This window comes from Akebia trifoliata, chromosome 2 (assembly GCF_017979445.1).
Source record: "Akebia trifoliata isolate Shusen 1 chromosome 2, ASM1797944v1, whole genome shotgun sequence".
In the NCBI taxonomy this organism is placed as follows: Eukaryota; Viridiplantae; Streptophyta; class Magnoliopsida; order Ranunculales; family Lardizabalaceae; genus Akebia; species Akebia trifoliata.
In genome coordinates this window covers 2,031,730-2,047,037 of record NC_141376.1, presented here as the reverse complement: position 1 = coordinate 2,047,037, position 15,308 = coordinate 2,031,730, and the positions used below count along the sequence as shown (strand labels likewise).

The 15,308-nt window shown below is 36.2% G+C and overlaps 3 protein-coding genes across 3 annotated transcripts; all 3 read right to left on the bottom strand.

Annotated features, from left to right (window-relative positions):
* Positions 1 to 571: 571 nt before the first annotated feature.
* LOC147408701 (chloroplast protein FOR GROWTH AND FERTILITY 2-like) lies at positions 572 to 4,785 on the bottom strand. The gene is made up of 2 exons (XM_086420921.1): positions 4,355 to 4,785; positions 572 to 1,900 (listed from the first exon to the last, which is right to left on the bottom strand). The coding sequence occupies exons 1-2, from the start codon at positions 4,658 to 4,660 to the stop codon at positions 1,061 to 1,063; spliced, it is 1,146 nt and encodes a 381-aa protein (XP_086277047.1). The 5' UTR covers positions 4,661 to 4,785; the 3' UTR covers positions 572 to 1,060.
* Positions 4,786 to 6,803: 2,018 nt separating this feature from the next.
* On the bottom strand, positions 6,804 to 10,884 carry LOC147408700 (uncharacterized). Its single transcript, XM_086420911.1, has 4 exons — positions 10,805 to 10,884; positions 10,464 to 10,669; positions 7,071 to 8,258; positions 6,804 to 6,961 (listed from the first exon to the last, which is right to left on the bottom strand). Exons 1-4 carry the CDS (start codon positions 10,860 to 10,862, stop codon positions 6,896 to 6,898), a joined length of 1,518 nt encoding a protein of 505 aa, XP_086277037.1. The 5' UTR covers positions 10,863 to 10,884; the 3' UTR covers positions 6,804 to 6,895.
* Positions 10,885 to 11,218: 334 nt separating this feature from the next.
* Positions 11,219 to 12,162, bottom strand: LOC147408699 (protein IQ-DOMAIN 3-like). The gene is made up of 2 exons (XM_086460177.1): positions 11,680 to 12,162; positions 11,219 to 11,548 (listed from the first exon to the last, which is right to left on the bottom strand). The coding sequence occupies exons 1-2, from the start codon at positions 12,058 to 12,060 to the stop codon at positions 11,219 to 11,221; spliced, it is 711 nt and encodes a 236-aa protein (XP_086316303.1). The 5' UTR covers positions 12,061 to 12,162.
* Between the last annotated feature and the right edge of the window lie 3,146 nt (positions 12,163 to 15,308).

Genomic DNA, 15,308 nt, shown 5'->3' with positions numbered 1-15,308 from the left:
TTTTCTATTTATTGTTAATGGCAATGTGTATCCGGCTGAGTTACTCAAGGTAAATCCTTTGATTCAACCAGCTAACACTGAAGGAAATGGAGTTAGTTTCATATTAGATGGCTAAGTTTTACATCGATTGTTAATGACCTAATATGGTGTACATTGATGCAATGAGATCACTTATAAAAAGTAGATACTGTTTTCAACCAATCTCTACATGTAAAAGTCGAATCTCTTCATCATATGATTCAATGACATCAAATATCTTGGATCTATGTCAACTTATACATCAATCCAATTAATCTGGTTCTGATGGAGATTTGTAAAAGCAATTAAAGTAAGTCTTGAAACAATTCAATGCAGTGCTATTTACTTCCTAATTAAAAAAAAAAAAATTATTTATCTATTTTAAAAATATACACGTGTGAGCTTTGAGGCATAAGCCTCAAGGCTCTGGCTACTGAAAAGGCCTCGTCTCATGCCTCAGTTTAGATATGATGTGTGCAATGGCACACATGGGTAGGCAACCTTTGCCATATTGACATGTACAGCAGAGAAAAAACTGTCATATTTACCATGCTTGTGATTTGTGACATCAGTCTCATGCTGTCTGTGTGTATTCAACTAAAGATCCAAAATTACATAAATTGAAACTCTTCAATCCAAGATAAAAAAAGGATACAAATGACAAGCACAAATGTCAAATGAAATACAAGGTAAACGGACAATTCCGGGTAAAATTTGTATGAGAAATAGGAAATCAAGCATTTTTAACCGTACTGAACCATAAATCGGATGGGTAATGCAAATCTGCAAACCCATCTATCATGAACTGGGTAACAAAGAGATTCCAGAGATATCAAAGGCAGAAAGAAAGGATCCTCTTCTATATCAAAACCATAACTGAGCAAAACAAGATGAGGCCAGAAGAAAAGATTATCGATGAGCTTGGCAGAATATAGGAGCGCCATTTGTTGTAAATAGATCAATTACTCATTTATACAAGATTCTTTTTCTAAGAGTAAAGGGAAACTGGAGGACATGGATAATCTAGAGAGACTTCAAATTATCAATAGAGACTCAACCCAAAGAATTGGCTAATAAGAATGGCGAATCCAAGAGCAATGGCGATAAGGGAGGAAGCCCAAGTAAGTTTCTCAGTTATTCTAGGGATTCTTTCTTTCAAAGCCTGACTACACGAACCTATGAACATAGTATAACTTCCCATAGAAAATACCGTCCCAAGCAAGAACATACCTAGAAAGGTGGCTCCAGCCATTCGTGAAGGCAAAGCAAGAGCAGGCAACACCATCATCAAAGCATCGGGCTGCAAACCATGGACAACGCCCGTGGCAAAAGTTGCAAACCCAATATTCTTCTTTCCAACCATTGGGGTTTTGATGGATTTGAAGACACTTATGTCAGACTCCCCATTCTCTAGACCAACACATGGGATAGGGACCTCTGATGCCTCTTTAATCCCCATTGCACCTATAACCAATAAGGTCAGGCCCACTACTCTTGTACCCCATGTACGGAAGACCTCGATGTGGAGAGGGTCCTTGAGTAGTAGAAACAACAATCCAAACATAACTTGGCCTGCATCATGCCCACAACCCCAGAGAGCTCCGACTGCAGCACTCTCCATCCGGGTACGGCCAATTGAGAGTGGGGCCAAGGCTGCAAGATGGTCTGGTCCTGATAGTGTGTGTAAACAACCAGCAAAGAAGCCAGTCCAAGCACTACTTAGTAATCCGGTCTGAACAAGTTTTCCACCAATAGCAGTGACAGCTGAGCTCCCAGATTTGGTAGCAGATTGGACTGTGGCATAGGCTTGAGAAGTAATAATTGGGTGGACAAAAAGCAGAATTAAGGCAGATAGCAGAATGACTGTGCCAGCAGGAACAGCCTGAAAGTTTTCAAGAGTGGAAATTATATCAGCATTAAAAATAAACATTGGAGATTTAAGCCAAAGGAAAGCTGTGTTGGCATAACAGATAGAAAATCTTTATAAGTGCAACCAATGTTTCAAAACCTAGACAATAAAAAAACGGATAAATTATCTAGTCAGTCTGGGCTTCAAACATCACTTATAAAGCCAGGCATGTTTGGATTCACCATTTTGGGGAACAAAAAAAGTTATTCACAAAAATGATAAAGAATCCTCTTGTGGAGCAAAAACGGTGATATGAACAGGCTCTTATATTTTAAACATAAGCTGTAAAACTATGAACCTTCTAAAATCAATCAAATTGGTGCTTAAAGCATTAAAAAAATCAAAGAGTAAGTTGGGTGTTAAACCCATGCTTGACAATGGACTAAATGGAATTTTAACTATTTAATCTATCAAGAAGTTGCCACCAGTTCACTAGAAGCACATTGACCCAACTAAGTTACAAAGTATTTACAAAATTCCTGAGGCATATGCCTTGGAAATGACTTGCCTTGAGGTGTACACGACATACTCTTTTAAAAACATTGTTCATGGGCATTTCTAAATGTTTGACTGCACAAAATGCCTAATTCTATAAGCAGTGAAAAAGTTGTCCATCTGCTTGATGGCGATGAAGTCCCTCTTGAGGAAAGCACCTCTAATTATTTCAATCTTTTTTTAGTTTTTTCTTTTTAAAGATTGTGTTCTTGGCCTCCAATCAACCTTATTCAAGTCATAAAACTAGCTTGTTTTGGTAAAGTCAGTAAGAAAAACTTTTGGATATACATTTGTGTACAAATACATGGAATGGTAAGAGAACAATGAGGAGCTTCTAGTTCTAAAAAGATCTTTGTAGCCTAAAAGTAAAGTAGCTCATTTGAGAGAGGATTGTAGATTTCCATAATAACTTGTGCACGGAAGCATACTAAATAAGATCTACTCTTGATGAATTATTGTTAACCATTTATTGAGGGCTCAAAGTGATTTTTTGAAGAAACCGATTTATGAGAAGATGGTGAAGCAGTGAAAGAGTTGGTGGGGAGGGGGATAGGGCTCCGGGTGGGTTCAAATACATTGGTTCATATTTGGTTATTTAGAAAGTGTTGATATTATTTGTGAGGGAAGATATGATGAAATCAGAGGAAGAATTGTACCGTTATTAAGCGTTTGAATGATTTTAGACCTATTAGTCTCGTGGGAACCGTTTACAATTTAATCTATAAGGCGTCAGCCATTTGAATAAAGGGCGGTCCAAGTTCAATGATAGAACTCCTTTTAATTACCTTCACAGACTTTCATCAATAAATTATTTGATTTATAGAACACACACGCACGCGCGTGCACACACACACACACATTGAAGTATAGCTCAAAAAATCAACGAGACCCGGTCCAAGTGTGTGTATTTTTGGGTCAGTCCAAGGTAATTTTGAGTTGGGCTTGTAATTTATGTAAGTGACCCACTTATGTGGTGCTTCTAAAAAAGGTGTTGTTCTTTTATTGTAAGAAGTCTAACTTCAAGTCTAAGTCTTTTTTAGAGAAGAGTGAAGAGAAAGAAAGAAACCCAAGAGAGGAGAGGTTGAGAGGTTTGGGAAGATTGAGATCTAGAAAAAGGTGAATCTAAGTGATAAAAGGAGTCGTTGTATCGATTTACCCCGTTTTCTTCATAGTGAAATCGAGCTCTAACGCTCATACCTCCGTGACATAGCCCTTGATGAACCACGTAAAATCTCGTGTTGTGGGAATTATGTTCATACTCTTTTTTTTGTTTGGTTGTTTATCTTCTTTGCATTTGCTAGTATTAGTTGGGTTACTCTTCATTGCCCTTATCAAGCAAGGTCTTGGAAGGTGTAGCATATACGGTATTTGACTAAATTATTAAGTATCTTCACAAGGGTGTTCACATACACAACAACACATACAAGAGGTTGTCAATGCAACCCCTTCTTCCTATAATCCCAGAAACCACGTCCAAGTGTCTATCTCTGCTTTCAAAACTTCAAACGTTCCTCTAATCCCAGATTCCTCAACCACCCAAAAAAAAAAAAAAAATTTGTAAAATCTCTCAGCCAAAATTACACAATACATTAACTATTTTTTCACATTTAAATACGGAAAAACCACGTAACTTTTCATAGAAATTAAGCCCAAACCAAATCGGGAGTGAGTTGTAATTTGAAAACCCATCCTTCACATTTCTAGACATTGAACAATAACCCAAATATCGAGAGTATAAAAAAAAAAAAAATGGAGTACAAGATGAAACAAGTTGATTAAACAGAATATTACAATTAAAGGGTCAGTTACGTCTTTAACCATATCAAAAGATTACAACTATGTAATCTAGTGAAAATCAAGAAAAAAATCCACAAAAATCATAAACTCAAAATCCCTCCAAAATAAAGTTGGATTATCTTAAAAGAAGCATACCCCTCCTTGCTCAGAATCTGCTCCAGCAATCTTCTTGAGGAAACAGAGAATGGGCATCGATTGGGCGGCATCATCGTTGGTCGGACAGGAAGAAGAAGAACATCGAACAGGATGCTTTGCAGGAGAGATTGAAGAAGCAAAAGAACAATGCGAGTCTTCATTTTTCAAGAACAACGAGCCAAACCGCCTAGACTCGGCGCGTGAAAACGGAAAATTTTTTAGTCTTTCACATATTTGAGGAGGAAAATGAGAGAGTTTTAGAGTGGGATTGAAGGGTAGAGAAGAAGAGAATATTAACCTCTCCATGGCCTCTTCTCTCTCTCTCTTTCTCTCTGAGAATTCGCAGAGAGGGCGAGAGGCAGAGAGGTATGGGTGTGGGTTGGTGGAGTTGGATGAAAGGCAGACGCGAACAGTAAAAAATGAGGACTTTCTGTCATTAGTGCCCCTCACGTTTTAGGTGAATATTCGAGGTACCCCTGTGTTTTCAAACTGATGACATGTCCTCTTGACCTAAGTCTTCTCTCATAAACTAGAGTTGTGCTGGAGTGACTCAAGCTGGAACCTCATATCGTGCTTCTTGACGTTAAAGTGAATATAAACCATAGATGCTTTTGTACTCGTATCTCAATGAAAAGTATCTAGGGTTCTCATACACTTTCATGTCAAGAAGCACGATATGAGGTTCACCTTGAGTCACTTCAGCATTATTCTATAAACTAATAAAAAAGAGTACCGATAAACACGGACTAAGCATAGAACCGTAGATCTTTTTCTTCGGCAAAAGATTTATGATTACGTAAACACAGTCACGTCAAAGAGTGAAATTCAAGTGTCTTTTTAATCAGTTTATTATTAATTTTTCAAAAAATCCATTTTCTTGTTGAAGAATGGCATAAGGAGTTTGAAATCATACGTAATTTTTTTTTTAATCACTTAATTACTAAAAATAGAAAACACTGTTCAAAAACTAAAATCATCCTTCCTTCTTCTTAAAATATTTTTATGTTTCAAAAAATCCTTTTAACTTTAAGATATAGGGAGTTTTTAACCTCAAGGTTTGGGGGTTTTGAATCTTATCTCAATCTCATTTATGAGGTTATTTATATATTTATTTATTATGATGATTTATTAGAAATGACTCATAAAAAAAGAATTGACTCTTATGCACTGCCACATCAGAGAATGTACAAAAAGCATTAGGTTTTGGGATGTCAAATTTTCATTAGTCTAAAAACAAATGCATGATCCTAATTGTAAACACAAAATTGAATCATTCAGATTTATGTAGAGAACGAGATAAATAAATAACTAATGATAATTTGACACTCTTTTTTTCAGACACCCCCAATATGCTCCTAATCTCGTAGTTATAGAATCATAAATCTTTTTCTTGTATATCCAAGAGCAAAGGATCTATGATTTTGTGACGGAAGCGTCTAAAAAGAGAGCATCAGATTATCACGACTCAATAAGACGGTGGTTTAGTCTTGCAAGGAATATAAACGACGCCAATGACAATTGACACTTGGATGAGAGTTGAAGGTTCTATGTATAATGAGAGGAAGATGACAAGAAATTAGCTGTTGAGGATGACGGCTAAGTTACATGGTACATGTTAGTCGCACATGGTGCCAAATTCATTTGCAACCAGTCAACCTAATTTATGGCCCAATACCTTTGGCCTAGAGTATAATGACCTTTAACAAATATGATATTGACCGCAAGAGCTTATCTATAATGAGTCTAGAACTAAATGGTTAATGGTATTGTAGAATAAATGCAAGTTCATAAATAAATAACGAAAAATTCGGATCTAATCTATATTTGAATTTTTTTTATTTATATGCATGGATTGATCTAAATTTTAGGAAAATAAAAACATGGTTACATTCTCCTTGGTTGTCAAGTAGATAATCAAATTGACATGATCCAACAATATCTAAAAAGCACATGGATCTAGAGAAAGGCAGCGCCAAGATTTTGTTTACAAGAGGGTAATTAAGACCCTTATGAACTTTAAAAATTCTTATGAGGGGATAATAGTGGTAGATTTTGTTCTTTACCACTATAATCAATTGTAATGGTATATAAATTTTTATAATTTTCAAAAATACTCCATTGCCCCCGGTGTAAATCCGTCCGTCTAGAGAGTTAGTCTTGTCTGAGTCATTTCTTTGGACTTAATATGTATTCATGGGGGTAAAGTAATGTTGGACATCCCAAACTACTGCGTGCCCATGCCCATGGAACATAATGAAAACAATCACTATTTTCTCATCGGTTTGCAGTCTTAGAGATTTCTATTTATAAAACTGAGAGTTACCAAAAATACCATAACTCCCCAAAACAGAATACAGAACATTAACACAACAAATCCAAATGTTAAGTTATGTGTAAGATACATACCTAGCAGTAAGGATAAAGTTCATCTCATGCATATCATTATTACCTTAAAGTACATTCATACAAAGGTCATGAATAATAAGGTTTACGACTGGCAAGACCTTAACTAATTGTTCCATCCTTTTGTATATTCGATCGTCATTCCATAGGTCCTACGTGGCAGTAGCAGAAGCACGTAAACCAACGGCAACACCCTGACCTTGGCTGAAATCATAGAGTTAAATAAAACACAACCAACCACATCTTAATTAATCTCTATATAAATTATGATATAAAGTCAAAACGAAAATCATTAATGTATCTAAGCACTTACCTTGGGTTCAATTCTTGGATTTGTGGAATCTGATCTCTTTTCCCTCCTTTTCTCTATAGCCTCTGCAATTATTAAAGCTACATTCGTCCTCTTCTCAGTACTCACTTGAAGATCAGAATCAGATGGCTGGGTCTGATTAGCATCACCACTCACAACTTGTTGATCCCCTTGTTCACTGTAATTACGAAAACCACCCATTGTCACATAAGGTGCAATAACATTACCACAGCTATTAATCCCTACTTCAACTTCTGAAGTAATCCGTGGAGGACTTGTCGAAAGACTAGCAGCAACACTAAAGGTATCTTTCAGTATCGTTGTGGTTTCACTCAGCGACTCTGATTGATTTTGAAGTTGAGATTCTGTTCCTGGATTGGTGGTACTGGTGGCACAACCTAATAACTCTACATCAAATCCACATGCATCACACGGATAGAGCCATTTGTCGATACCAGGTCTATGGCATACCTCACAAATTAATGGTTTGGGAATATTTAAGCATTGGGGATGATAATAGGTGGCACATTTGGGACAATTGAAGGAGAAGCCGATGCCTATCGGTACTCCACCACAAGCTCTGCATTTAAATGAACCACTAGCGTTGGTGATGGGTGTGGAAATTTGGGTAAGCACATTGTCGTTTGGGTCAACGATGGTGTGTTGGATTGTTGCAGGAACATGATTGTGACCATAGCACTCGTTGGGGGCTATGATGAGTTTGCAAAGGAAACAAGTGAGTTCTTGTTGGTCGGGTAGTTGGCATAGTTCCCATTGGTGTTGCTGACCCAAATGCCCAAAGCTGAGTTCTTCTTCTTCTTTGTAAAGGGGCTCGGGCTCCTTCTTACTTAAAACAAAGCTGGCTGAGGACTCATCAGTGGTGCTCTTTTGTAATTCTTCTTTGTATATGGGCTCAGTCTCCTCCTTACTTAAAACAAGGCTGGCCAAGGACTCCTCACTGGTACTCTTCTGTAATTCTTCTTCTTCTTTGTATGGGGGCTCAGTCTCCTCCTTTCTTAAAACAAGGTTGGTTGAGGACTCCTCAGTGGTGCTCTTTTGTAGTTCTTCTTCTTTGTATAAGGGCTTAGTCTCCTCCTTACTTAAAACAAGGCTGGCCAAGGACTCCTCCTTAGTGGTTCTCTTTTGTAATTCTTTTTTTTCTTCTTCTTCGTTGTAAAGGAGATCAATGCCCTGTTGAAGTTATGATTCCAAATCAATTAGGCCTGATCCAAGTGTGTATGTTTTTTGGGTCGGTGAAAGGTAATTTAGGTTGGACTTGTAACTTATGTAAGTGACCCACTTATGTGGTGCTTCTAAAAGGGATTTTTGTTTTCTGGTAACAATTCTGAAGATTGAAGTCTAAAGTCTGGAAACATCTGAAGTCTGAATCTAGAAATCAGACTTTAGAAGTTTCATTCAACATCCCTCCATCGCTAATTCAAAACTTCTAAATTTTGGTTTTGAAATCTTAAATCTGAACCAAAACAAACGGAAATAAAGCTTCTAAAATCTGAATTTTAAAAGTGGATCACCTTAATTCAAACTTCAGAAGTGTTAACAAACACAAACTTAGTCTAAGTTTTTTCTAAAGAAAAGAGTAGAGAAAAAAAAGAAAATCCAAGAGAGGAGAGGTTGAGAGGTTTGAGAAGATTAAGATCTTGAGAAGGCGAAGCTAAATGATAGAGGTGTTTCCTTGTATCGATTTGTCCCGTTTTCTTTATTGTCAAATCAAACTCCAATGCTTGTACCTCTATGAACATAGCCTTTAGGTGAACCATGTAACATCTTGTGTTGTGGGTATTGTGTTCTTACTCTTTTTTTGTGTGATTGTTTATCTTTATTTGCATTTGCTATTATTAATTGGGTTTATCGTTTATTGTCATTATCAAACAAGGTTTTGGAATGTGTGGCAAATAAGGTGTTTGGTGAAATATCTAATAGATGTTTGATCAAATTACTTAGTGAGCTTCACAAAGGTGTTCACATACACAACATGTCCTCCTTACTAAAAATAAGGTTAGCCAAAGACTCTTCCTTAGAGGTGCTTATCTATAATGATGGCTTCTAATAGAGAAAGAAAATTGAACATGTGAAGGAATGTAATACAAGGTATGGTATTGGGAACAGAGACTTGCTATTTTGAAATTTATGTGCTATGCTAATGAACGTATTACTATTGGCTAAAATTTCCAAGCAATTGAAAATGAGTAATGATTTTTTTATTCTCTCAAGTGGCGTACTCAAAATACTTTCCTGACATGGCATGTGCTAGAACCATAGATCTTTTTTTTGCCTTTGGATACACAACTACATATTTTATGGGGATGTGCACATGTGTATCCCAAGGAAAAAAAATATATGGTTCTAGCACGTGCCATGTCAGGAGAGTATTTTGAGCATGCCACGTGGGGGAGTCAGATTATCATGCCTCATTTAAAAGTCCTTGATTTTACTTGTTTTAAATACACATGGCATCGTACCATTGATTCATCAATTTGGCACATAAATTTCAAAACAACAAATCTTCGACTATGGGTAGGGAAGGATATATATATATGAGAGAGAGATTTATCCGATAGACCTAATTGTTGCACTTTTATTACAAAAACTCCCTTGGAGTTCTAATAATTCCAAGGGAACCTTACTTTATCAAGTTTGTCACCCACCAAATCTTGTAGTGGGGATCCACTTAACTAAGTGGTAAGACTTTGTGGAGGTTGTTCCCAAGGGATTAGGTTCAAATCCTTAAACCCTTTGTTATACTAATATTAATTGTTAACCACTAACTCCACCAAGCCAAAAAACAAAAACAAAAACCTTGTAGTCATAAAATTCAATTTGATGAGGTTAATTTATTACTTAACATAACTTGGAGTGATCCTAACCACATCAGTCATCCAAAAACAAGATTTGATGCCACAAAGTTATATAGGAGAAAATTCTGAAACTATATATATATATATTTGAAAAAAAAAAAAAAAGTTTAGTTTTTGTGGTTGAATTTTAATTTTAAATTTTGAAATTTAGTAATTGTTCATTTTCAACACCTCCAATCAAGGGCAAAAAAGATTGTTTTTTGAATTTTTTTTTTCTTTTGAATCTGAGCTTTTCCATGAAGGCTAGAAGGCTAGTTATTGTGTTGGATTGCCAAATTAATAATCCATGTGGGCTAACGGTTCTTAGTAAGATTTGAAAAATACTTTCTTTGGTAAGATGTGACATCTTACCATATAACAGTCGTTGAGCTCAAATGGATTACCAAATTGACAATCCAACACCACACAGCACTTTAGATTTCAAGGAAAACTCATATAAAAAAATAATAATAATATACTTTTTAGTCATGATCAAAGGTTTCGAGAATTGATAGTGAAAAAATAAAGGTGTTTTGCTTACTTTCATGGAAGCGTAATGTGTTGAAATCTCGGTTGAAGTTGCTTCACTCTTCTTCTCTTTCTTTCCCCCAATCGGTTCCACACTAACAAGTTCTGTGTGACCAAGTTTTTTCCTAGTATTCATGGTCAGCATTGTTGCATCGATCCCCTTATCAGTAACATCTATTAGATTCTTCTCATCACCTTTTAACTGTACTGATTCAACACCTGCATGCATCACCACCAGCAAATTAATTAATTAATTTTCCAAGTCAGTAAATCATCATATAAAATCACCATTATTTGCCAACCCTGACTGGTGAGTCAACTTATTTCAACTATCTTTTGTTAATTTCTAATTACCTGATGTGTTTACTGCAATCTTCATAGTTTTTTCCCTGGACCTGACATCCTTCATCATCGGGACCTCTAGCACAACCCTTTCCTGCCACCAATATAATTCATAGGGGAAATTATAAAAAAAAAAAAAAACTATTTAAAATAATATTTTTTTTAAAGTAATAATTTTTGAAAAATTGCTAAAACGAATTAAATTCGACACTTAAAACGCCGATTTTAAAAATAAAAAATTTGACCTTTAAAGGGCAGATTTTTTTTTTTTTTTTTAATTCAAAAATTACGAATTTAAAAAGAATTCAAAAACTCGACTCTTAAAAAGCCATTAAAAAAAAAGTCAAACAGGTCAGTTGTTGAACAAAGCAATGCTTCCTTTTTTCAATTTATCACATCTGCTAAGTTATATGTTCAATTTTGCAATTATGAGACGCTTTGATTTTTTTTATATATGGTGAATGCAGGCAAGTTAATTCTTCGCCAGAGGAATATTTCGAAATTGTAATGTGTTGCACAAGAAGACCATATATTATATGTTTGCCTAAAGCGGTTAACCTGCAGAGATTTTCTGGATAGTCGAGTTATGGCCTTTGCTTTATTTATTCGGATCCTTTGTTTACGGGCTCTAGCCTGAGCAGTCACCAATGCTTGCTTACAACGGAGAGTTGCAGTGGCCCGTTTCCTCACCAGGTGACCCCTTACAAGAGCCTGTAATTTCACTAATCCTTTCAACACACATAATGCCTTCCTTGCCTATAACAACACACCACAAAGTGAAAAATGCTCATAAGTACTTCAATTTTTTTGTTTTTTTAAAAAGAAAATCTCCGTTTGGTGTTTTAATTCCTGATAAAATTCAAATAGGAATACTTAAGAATTTGTACCAGATAAGAACGGAACACAGACTGAATCTTGATGGCTGCAATTTCTTCGTCCACACTGGTTTTCGTATTGGCAGCAGCCGTTAGTCGGATCACAGCTACAGCAGCCTGTGCAGCTGCCACGGCCGCATCAGCGGCTGCAGCCGTGACTACCATGGCATGCCCTTTTTGATCATTCTCAGATTCGGACACGGTTTGTTTCATTGGTGGTGGGGTAGTGGTTTTTAGATGTGTTGAATTTGAATCCTTGGTTGCCAATCCCATGGTCGCTGATCCCCCGAAACTCCATCTCCTCTTCTCTTTCGGAGTAGTTGGTGGAACAGAAATCGGGGTTGTCGGATTTTCAGTAGGAATTGAACAAGGCTGGTTAGTTGTCTCCTCCATCTCTTTCAAAGCTTGTGTGGAACTATAGTCACACAGATACAATAATGAGAGAAGAAAGCAACAGATGACATATGGATCTCTCTCTCCCTCACACACACTCACTGATGTTCTTATTAGGGACTGCACTCTCTCTCTCGGTCAGTTGCCAAGTTAAATGTCTTCTTCCATGTCCTTGTAAGTACGAGGATTGAGGGAATGCCGCGTTCCAACTTTGAAGAGTCATATTTGACTAAATGCAATGGCCCCATGTGTCGAGTATTTTTTTTAGTACGGATCCTATGCACCCAGTATGTGGATTTGTGTCGAGTGATTTTTTTAGTCCAGACCAAGGTACGAGGATTTGTGTCGAGTGATTTTTTTTTAGTCCGGACCAGGGCACACTCAGGGTATGAGAATTGAATACTTGACAAAATGCAGTGGCCCATGTGCAGTGGCTTACGTGGCATGTGCTGAGGTGTGGGAGGAGGGTTTCAATCCTCAACCCCGGGTGCATATGATCTCTTTTTTTTACTACCTTAGTTTTATAACTCGTGGGGTCGACTCAAATCGATTTGGTTTCAAGGTACGTGAACGTGACTTGAATTCAAAACTCAATGGAAGCAATTCATTGAACCAACTCGGTCAAGGCAGCTTGAAAATGCACCTAATTATTCGGTTACATCAAATATTTTTAATCTTATTCATTTTAATTTTTAAAATATATTTAAATTTAATATATTTTTGTTTGACTGGCATCCGATTCGAGTCAAGATTTTGAGTTTTAAAATCATGATTAATATTACAGCGCAACTACCCTCTTCCCCTCTGGAGTCTGGAGTCTGAACTCTTAGAAAAAGAACACAATGGTTTTGACTAGAAATGGCCAATAAATTAAGAGGTTACAACTTACAAACGTTTGAGGGAAAATTACTTAATGATCCTGATACTAGATGCAATAGCAACCATTATGAAAACCGCCCTTCATCCTTTTGACTGCGGTAAACTCACCACATGCGTGATCACAAGTTCACATCCATAGTGACAAAGTCAGATTCGGGAATAATTCAACAAGAGAAAACTTCAAAAAAGTCACAAAAGTTAGGAAAATATTAGATAAATTAAAAAAATAAACTTTTTAAGTATAAAAAATGATATAAATTTGTATTTTATATATTAAATTATAAATAACAATAAAAATGCTAAAAATAAAAATAATCTGGGATTTAATCAACAACATAAAAATTGTGATTTAATAATGATTTTTTTTCAAAGTTGCAGATTTTTGTCACTATGATCACAACTGGAGTCCCCCATCAATAGTATCACAGATTCACTCTACTTTGATTGATTTTGAATATTGGTGTTGTGAAGAAAAGGGATATTTGAGTGTGATTCTTAGAGATCTTTCGATTTGGTGACCACTCAAATAGAAGTTTCCTTATGGGACTCTTTGGCCATATGTGGATATACAACCTCTTTGTACAAGACCAGGAGTCCAATCTCCCAGTGCAAAAGCAAAAAAACCTCTTCATGCAAGGACAAAAATCTATCCAAACATTTACCAACTCTCCCGTAGGAGCAAAAGTCGTCAAAGAACTCTATCCAAATATAGTGTTTATTTTTAGTAGCTTATACATATAGGAGTTTTGTCAATTGAGAATCAATATAATGTAATCTACCACTTTCTACTCTGTGATCTTAAATTATGTTTCTCTTTGTATTTAGCTTCTTTAATTTTGTCCAACTTTTATTTTTTAAATGTTTTGTTATTGTGGATGCCAAAAAAAAAAAAAAGAACAAAATTAGGAAAGCAGTGATTAATGGGAATTTAAATTCTAACTTGCACCATAATTGTTAAACTCAAGACATGGTGATTGAGAATCCATCGATTTATATTGTTATTGTAGGGCATGAATCTGGTGATGCCTTGATAGATTCTGCCCTACTAATCCGAAGTTGCTCCCTCATCCCTCCTGTTAGTACCAGTGTAGTACTTGTCAATAATTCTTCGACACCCAAGTTAGAATAGCAGAATAATAATAATAATAAGAACTATTTCTTCTCAATCGACCAAAAAGATCCTTTTGCTTCTATTGATCTCTCTATTTATTGATTTTCCTTCGAATAAGGGTTTCCCCCTTTAATCGGGATGTGATCACGATAAATCTATGAATTGCAAGGATTCTAAACAGAATATGGATCTCTGGGATTGAGTCCCTGATTCTGGGGAAGATCTCAGGACTTGATACGTGAAACCCAATGTAACGTAGATCTACAGTTCTGAACCATTTCTTTGTCAATTGCGTACAGACCACGCAGATCTACAGTTTTGAACCCTTTCTTTGTCAATTGCGTACAGACCGCATATGTGTCAGCGCATCGTTTTATCATTAGTCTTTAGTTGTGGTTCATTTCTTGGATTGTGCAATCTGATGACACTTTATCCATTTTTCTTTCTATAGCCTCTGCATTTTTTTTTTCTGTTAAGTAACATTGTATTAATAAAGAACTGGAATAAGGGAAACTCCCTAATTTAAAATCCGAATGGATGGCAGACCCGTCCTATCCCCCAATAAAGCACTCCTGGCCAAAGGAGGAAGATCAGAAAATTTTGAAAACATTACATGAGAGTTATGTTGCACGCCAAACTTGGCTAAAGCATCTGCCACCATATTAGTCTTCCAGCTATGGTGCACGCTCCAGTTCAAGTTCTCTAGATATATACGATGGAAATTACTCTGCAGTTCTATTACTACAACATTTGTCCCCTTCTCTGGACTCACTTGAAGAAGATCAGAATCAGAATGTTGGGTCTGATTAGCACCTCATCATCACATGAGGTGCAACTCAAACTCGCAAAGAGAAGACTTGGAGAAGAAGAATTGAGTACAAACCTTAACAATCTCACGCCATTTTGACCAAAATACGTTTTCGAACCCCTCCTGCGGAAATTACCAAGTAAATTTAACTCGAGTTAGTGATTTTTAAAATTATGACTTGATGAACTGTATATAACACGTTAAATTTTTAATAAAATTGTAAAGGAAAACCCTTTTCTTATTAATTTAGTAAGATTTCAAATCTTACCAAGGTTAGTTGAGCTCAATGAATTATCAAATTGACAATCCTTATCCAACACCAGTCTTCTAGATTTCATGGGAAAATTAGATTCAAAATAAAAAAATAAAATTGTTGACCTTGATCCAAGGTTTTGAAATTGGACTGTTATTGAACCCCCACCGGACTCCAAATCCCAACTTAAAGTTTAA